The following is an 8307-nucleotide window of genomic DNA, read 5'->3' as shown; positions in this document are numbered from 1 at the left end:
ACGTGTGTGCATTTGTAGATGCTTAAAATAAGCACACTCACACACAGATATACAAAGACTCATTAATAATCCCATATTTTATGTTGAGAGAAAATTTGTGAGAAATTTGGGTAGGATAGAAATTAAAAGAATAAATGGTTGAATTAATGTGAAATAAAGGAATATAGAAAATTCAGGCACAAAGACACTATAGGGAATTCACGGTACCAGCTAATGGGGCATAATCTCCAAATTGACTTTAGATATTTTACTTCTACTTAAGGTTAGACTTTAACACAAAATATCCTTAGCCAAGGGAAGCTAAATGAATTAATTGAGAATCTAATATTTTGTTTCTTCCAGAAAAAAAAGTTTGGCCCGGCCAGAGTTGCTCAGTGGTTGAGCGTGGACCTATGAACCAAGAGGTCAAGGTTCAATTCCCGGTCAGGGCACATGCCTGGGTTGCAGGCTCGATCCCGTGTGGGGCATGCATGAGGCAGCCAATCAATGATTCTCTCTCATCATTGATGTTTCTATCTCTCTCTCCCTCTCCTTTCTGAAATCAATAAAAGTATATTTTTTTAAAAAATAAAAAGTTTTGGTAAATGTCTGTGTTACATTCCTGTGGCTGTTGTAATAAAATACTGCACTCAGTGGCATAAAAGAAACACACTTATGCTCTTACTGTTTTGGAGGTCAGAAGTCTGAAACTAGTCTCAATGGACTAAAATCAAGTTGTCTGCAGGGCCAGTTCCTTCTGGAGGCTCCAGGAGAGAATCCGTTTCCTCTCCTTTCCCAGGTTCTCAAGGCCACAAGCATTCCTTGGCTTGTGGTCCCTTCTCCATCTCCACAGACAGCAGTGCAGAACATCTCCAGAAATCCCTCTGATCCCAACTATTTGTCCTTTTTCTTCTGCATTCTAGGACCGTGGTGATTACATTAGTCCCATCTGCATAATTTTGTTCCAACTTATAATCTAAAAGGGAGATCATTGTACCTTCGTTGTTCTCTCTGCAGGGATGAAATGTGGACATTAAAGATATAAACATTTTTTACAAGTCAGCTGATTAGCAAAATATTCCATCTACTACCTTAATGCCCCCTCCCTTTAGTATAAAAATAATATATTCAAAGTTTATGGGATTGGATGCAGACATCTTTTGGAGGCTCCTATTTATCTGCTACACAGTCTTTTTCAGAAATACATTATTGGATGTCACTCTAGGGCCTTTATTTTAAAAATGGACAAAGGCTTTCTCAGAAGCTTATTTGATGTTTTTCAAGGATCTTTATATAAAAGAACCAAACACAGAATTTGTAACAACTTCTGGAATAAGTAAATATACTATTCATTCAAATTACATAGAAATAGTGTTGCTCAGTGGTTGAGTGTCAACCCAGGAACCAAGAAGTCATGGTTCGATTTTGGTCAGGGCACATACTCGGGTTATAGGCTCCATCCCCAGTGAGTGCATGCAGGAGGTAGCCGATCAATGATGTTTCTCACTCATCAATGCTTCTATCTCTCTATCCTTCTCCCTTCACCTCTTTCTAAAAATCAATATTTCTGTGTAATTAAAAAGCATTTTTTAATTACACAGAAATAAAATTTTGGTTCAGAAGACCTACAACTACCTACAACTTGACTCTGACATAGAGCCACAACCTAAGTGATCACAGAGTGGTCCTCAGACCAGAACCAGCAGCATCAACACCTCTTGGGAGACGTTGATTTTCAGGATCTCTGGGCCCACCCAGATCTGCAAAGGAACTAGAATCCTGAGAGATTCATATGCACATTGAAGTTTTGGAAGCGCTGGTCTCACTAGGTTTTCACCTTTCACTTGAAATGGAGGCAGCATAACTATAGGTGTTCGGCGGCCTCACTGCAGACATTGACAAATATCCCCTAGAGCAAAATCATCTCAGGTTGATAATCACTGGCCCAGAGTTTGAAAACTGAAAGCACCGAGACAGATTCCAATCAAGGCCCATCCCTTTCTCATTTGTAACTTTGAGTAGATCACTAAAACCCTTCAAACCCCATTTCTGCAAAGAGAAATAGAGTTCATAATAGAACTATCTTATAGAGTGGATTTTTCAAAAATTAAATAAAATTATGCTTATAAGATGCTAAGCGCAGGTTATGTGGCATAAGAATATCTACATATATCTCATAATTAACATATATTTTATAATGAGGGACTTAATGACAGCTCTTAACTTGTGAATCCTTTATCATTTTAACAAATGTGTCCTGAAGCCAAAGACTGTGGTGTCAGAATTGCAATTGCCTATCAAAAGAACACAGCTCTCCCCTTGTTGGAGAGAAAGATAGCAATTCTCTGGAGAATCAGGGCTGTGTCCCCACCACAGATCAGTGCTGGAGGATCAAAGGGACTTGGTCCTGACAGGTTTCTTGGCCTCAGAAAATGGGGAAAATGTTAACTCAGTGTTGGGGTAACTCAGCGTAGGAGGTCAGATCTATGGAAAGCAAGAAGATCAAGGACAAGGGAAAATAAAAACTAAATTTACTTGACTTCTAACCTGGTCCCTTAGGATCAGAGAATCATTAGGAAATTTTCCTTTCCGTTTATTCCACAGGCCCACCGGGAAATCATGTGCTTAGCAGTTGGAACAACACAAGGGAAATGTGTCTGATGAGCAGGCATAGAGAGAGCTGTAAATACCTCCCCTGTGCAGTCCTCCGCTTATACAACGCTGGGGGACAGCACATGGCTGTTGCTTTTGACTCCTAAGCTGGCTCAGGAACTGATGCTTCACTCCTTCCTGCTGTCTCGTGTGGGGACAGAGCTTCAGTCTCCATCATCAACCATCCAGACTTCCACACGGAGACCTTTCTCTCAGAGACCCATCCAGGTGAGTCTGAGAGCCCATAACGTACATCAGGAAAGGGTCAGACAGGATGGAACCTCATAAATTTTACCTGAGTCACTCTGACCCTAATCAGCCAAGCCCGTTAGTTAACTAATTTATTCTTAATTTACTTAATAGGTTAATAATGATGTTTCTCTTTGAATCTGCAGTACAGGGCCCATAGTTGACAATTAGGTGGTGGGAATGGGAGTCCAGTTGGAGGACACTGTAGAATGAGTGAGATGCATAAAATGATTGCAGTAGAATGAAAACATATCTGAGGAGTTCTGCTGTTCGAGGAGAAAGAAATAGAGAGTAGGTGTGGAGGACAATGCAGTGAAGTGAGATGTTTGTGTTAAATTGGAGCATGTTTTGCTTTTATTGAAAAGACCCTGACCAGTGCAGGGAGATGGTACCTTGCAACAGCAGTTGGTGAGACGTACATTGCAGCATCTTCTCTCATGCTGGGTATTCACATGAGAAAAATTATTTAAAAGTCAAAGAGGAATACTAAATATTAAATTGAAAGACAAGCTTTGGCATAAGGTAAATGTTTATATGCATTGGGACCTAATTCCGGAATCATTAAATGAATAATAACTGAGCATCTGCTATGTGCCAGAACATTCTAGGAACATTATGTATTATGTTCTTCTATATTTACAATTTAATTATTAACCAATGTTCATATCTTTAAATTATGTCTTCTTTCAAAAAGTATTTGGTTCTTCATTCAATTATGTTTATTATGTTTGTTTTGAAACTACTCATTTTAACCTGGTTTGTTATCCCTTCTGTCTTTCCATGTTTTGTTTCTATGTAAGTGTGTATCCATGCACATACCTTTGTGAAAAACTCAAAATGTGAACAAAGCAGGGGAAGTCCCTGCTCTTCTTTTTTAAATGTTTAAAGTATTACAAATAGTAGAGCATATGTCTCTTTTTTCCCCTATTGACCTTCCCCCGGCCTCTCCCACCAACCCAGCACATGCCCTCACCCCCCTAGTGTCTGTGTCCATTGGTTATGCTGCTCTTTTGATCATGCAGTAGTACAGTGAGGGCAGAGAACAATGAAATAAATGTGTGCTTAAAATAATGTCCTCAGGAAGAATCATATGAAGAAAGCTATTCAGTGTAAAAATTGTCATGGTGTGGCAGGATTTATAAAGCATGGTCTGGGTCTGGGAGGTTTTGCATGTTAGATAAAGACCGGACCAGGAACAGAGTGTGCCCACTGGGTTTGTCACAAAAGAGATCAAAACCCAAAGCCCAAGAAATAATAGGAAAGTTGCCACGTCAGAAAAGGAAGAAAGGGGCTCATCCTCCCTCAGACCATATAAAAATGAACTGGTCAGATAATTACAAAATAGGTCCAGAAAAAAACAAGTCTTCACTGCTTGGTATTTAAAATGTTCCCCTTGAAAAAAAGGAGATATATATACTACTATGTGTAATAATTTAAACAATAAAATTAAATTAAAAAATTAAATAAAATGTTCCCCTTGATATTTTCTTCTGTGAAGTGTTGTTTTATCCCTTTGCTTTGGGTGTACAATATGTAAAGTGACACCGTAAAGATATCACCTCTTTTGTGTTTTAGACAAATTTCTTTTTGTGCTCTTATTATTTTGCTGGGCATCCGGGGAATGTGTTTAGGGTTCAAACGCTGCCAGAACCAAGCAAGGTATTTCTTCCTCACACCTGAGCTTATTAGATCATTTTTAACTCCTTGTTTCATTTCATTCCTTTTGCTCTCGCTCTGTTTAGTCAACAGAATTTTTATACAATTACAACTATTATTTTATGGTTTATTCTTTATTAAAGTATGCTTAGCATACAATATTATATTAACTTCAGGTGTACAATATAGTGATTCAACAGTTATATACTTACAATGTGGTCACCACAATAAGTCTAGTACCCATCTGTCACTGTGCAAAGTTATTAAGATATTATTAACTATTTTTGTTGTGCTATACACTACATATACGTGATTTATTTATTTTATAACTGAAAGATTGTATCTCATATTTCCCTTCACCTTTTCCACCCATTCCCTCACCTCCATCTGTTTATTCTGTATCTATGAGTTTCTTTTGTTTTGGTTGTTTGTTTATTTTGTTTTGTTTAAGATTCTACATATAAGTGGAATTATATGGTATTTCTCTATCTGTCTGACTTATTTGACTTAGCATAATGCTCCCTAGGCCTGTCCCATGTTGTTGCAAATAGCAAGGTTTCATTCTTTTTATTGCTGCGTAATATTCTATAGTGTATATACAGGTAGAGCAAAAGTAGGTTTATAGCTGTGAGTACACAGAACACAGAGTTTATTCTTGTATTATTACTTTTTAATTATTGTATTATTTTCCATGTGAACAACTGTAAATCTACTTTTGCCCCACCGTGTGTGTGTTTGTGTGTGTGTGTGTGTACCACATTCATTTATCAATGGACTCCCAGCAATGCTACTTCTGGTATTTATCTGAAAAAAACAAAAACACTAATTCAAAAAGATATGGCCACCCTGTGTTCATTGCAGCATTATTTACAATAGTCAGGATATAAACAGATTTTTTAAATGTTTAAATACACAGCAGAAAAATCATCATCCCCATATGGAGCCCAAGTTTATTTGTCTATGGGAGGAATACAAATTGGAATTGCTAGAAACCATTTTTACAGTATACACGTGAATGATCTGGCCAACTTGGGTTATAGCCACTCCTTGTCAAATCAGTCTGAGAAAGGCCCGGAAATAATATAACCATGTTATAGTGCGTGTGTGTTTCAGAGAGAAAGAGAGACAGAGAGAGAGAGAGAGAGAGAGAGAGAGAGAGAGAGAGAGAGCAGTCCTCAAAACAGGAGGACTAGGGATCATATATTCCGAGGTAAATCTAACAATACAGGAGCCAGAACTCGATCAAGAGAAGGTATAAGGAGGGATCTGTTTTCACCCATGGGGCACCTTGCAACAAAGTGCAAGAGGCAGTGTGAATAATGAAGTCCCTGTGCCTGAGGTTTCAACATTAGCAGAGAGACCCCAACTTGTCTGACACCTTCTCTCATCTTCTTCCTCATGCTCATTCACCTCCAACACTGGTTTCCTTTTTTGGCTGAACATTAAACAAACATCTTCCTCAGGATCCTTACCCTGGCCAGTCCCTCTGCCCAGCACATGCTTTCCCAAAGAACCTTGCATCTCCCTCTCTTACTTGAGGTCTCTTTACAAATGACATCTTGTTTGTAGGTCTTGCCTAAACACCCATGAATAATAAAACACCCTATTTATTTCTTTATACCTGCTTTCCTTTTCTTCATAACACCTGACAACATTTCAAATGTTATATATATAGTTAATCCTCATATGAGGACATTTTTTCATTGATTTTGAAGTGGGGAGAGAAACATCCATGTGAGAAAGACACACCAATTAGTTGCCTTCCACACCCACCCTGACTCAGAGCCAGGAATCATCTCCATCATTGAATTGTAGAAACTTTTGTTCTTCAGCACCCTATACTTACAGCCTGGACAGTGCCAAAAACATGGTCAGCACTCAATTTATATTCCTGAAATACATGAAAAATATCTCATTAAAACTGTAGAATACATAATACCTTAATGAAAAATTATGATTGATACAGAAGCTTCATACCACAGATGGCATGGGGGCTTCCCCGAAAGGAGACCAGATTCACACACAATATGTTAAAATTAATTATTTCTCTACAAATAAAAATGTTAGTATTTCAAATCTGTAATACAAGTTTTTGCGAATTAGTCATATTATTTCCCTCTTTCCTAGTAGTCACCTCCACCATATGCCACCAGAGAATGGTACACAAATTTCAGAATTTATTCTCCTGGGATTTTCAGAGGACCCAGAACTGCAGCCCCTCATATTTGGGCTTTTCCTCTCCATGTACCTGATCACTGTGTTGGGAAACCTGCTCATCATCCTGGCCGTCAGCTCAGACTCCCACCTCCACACACCCATGTACTTCTTCCTCTCCAACTTGTCCTTGATAGACATCTGTTTCACTTCCACCACCATCCCAAAGATGCTTATGAATGTCCAGACACAAAACAAAGCCATCACCTATGCAGGATGCATCACACAGATATATTTTCTTATACTCTTTTCAGTGTTGGACATTTTTCTCCTGACAGTGATGGCCTATGACAGGTATGTGGCCATCTGCCACCCCCTGCACTACATGGTCATCATGAACCCCCGGCTCTGTGGACTGCTGGTTCTGATGTCTTGGATCATGAGTATCCTGAATTCCTTGTTACAATGCTTAATGGCGTTGAGGCTGTCCTTCTGTGCAAACTTGGAAATCCCCCACTTTATCTGTGAACTCAATCAGATGATCCAACTTGCCTGTTCGGACACCTTTCTTAATAACATGGTGATGTATTTTGCAGCTGTCCTGCTGGGAGTTGGTCCTTTCGCTGGGATCCTTTACTCATATTGTAAGGTAGTGTCCTGCATATGTGGAATGTCATCAGCTCAGGGGAAGTACAAAGCATTTTCTACCTGTGCGTCTCACCTCTCCGTTGTCTCCTTATTTTATTGTACAACGCTAGGTGTGTACCTCAGCTCTGCTGCTATCCAGAGCTCACATTCAAGTGAAACAGCTTCAGTGATGTACACTGTGGTCACACCCATGCTGAACCCCTTCATCTACAGTCTCAGGAACAAGGACATCAAACAGGCGCTGAAGACATTCTTTGAGAAGGAAACTACAAACAGGCCAGTTGTCCTAAGACTGAAGACACACCCCTGATGGCAGAGGTCAAAGTCTCAGAGTCAGACATAGAAGCATGGGACAGACTGTCCAATCTCAGAAGGAAGGTGGGGGGTGGGGGCGGGGTTGGCGCTGAGTGGGTTGGAAGAGATCAACCAAAGAACTTACGTGAATATATGCATAACCCTTGGACATAGACAATAAGGTAGTAAACGTCTGGGGCAGGGGATGGGGGTGGGCTAAAAGGGGTCAATGGGCAAAAAAGGGAGACATATCTAATACTTTCAACAATAAAGATTTTTTAAAAAATAAAATGCAGTTTCTGAGTCCCCCTCCAGAAGGGCCCAGTAATCTGCATTTACAATGATTTGTAAACAGGTTGAAAATGAGCACACCTAGATAGTGGATATCATTGCACAGATTATTAAGTTATTATTAGTTTAAAAACAGGGTGAGGATTTGTATTAATAAAAATGCTATGATTTAATGCATTTTGACTTAATTACCAGCAAATGTCTTCTTTAACTGATTCTTTTCACATGAAAGTAATTTATCAGCAATGCTCAAATCCATTTATGATTACAGATATAGCTTTGCAAATAAGAGAATTTGAGCTATTCGCTCTTGTTTCAAATTGCATGAAAGGTAGGAATAAAGTGTGCCTTTGGATTCATTAAAAAAAGGCTTAGAATCAGATA

At 39.0% G+C, this 8307-nt stretch overlaps 1 protein-coding gene across 1 annotated transcript; it reads left to right on the top strand.

The window, feature by feature from the left end:
- Nucleotides 1-6679: 6679 nt before the first annotated feature.
- On the top strand, nucleotides 6680-7648 carry LOC308251759 (olfactory receptor-like protein OLF4; the record flags this gene model as incomplete). Its single annotated transcript, XM_080675464.1, has 1 exon — nucleotides 6680-7648. One exon carries the CDS (start codon nucleotides 6680-6682, stop codon nucleotides 7646-7648), a length of 969 nt encoding a protein of 322 aa, XP_080531590.1.
- Nucleotides 7649-8307: the final 659 nt, after the last annotated feature.

Source organism: Plecotus auritus, assembly GCF_963455305.1.
Source record: "Plecotus auritus genome assembly, chromosome: 6".
NCBI classification, from domain to species: domain Eukaryota; kingdom Metazoa; phylum Chordata; class Mammalia; order Chiroptera; family Vespertilionidae; genus Plecotus; species Plecotus auritus.
Note: the sequence above shows the minus strand (reverse complement) of the source record. Positions and strands in the feature narration are given on the sequence as shown.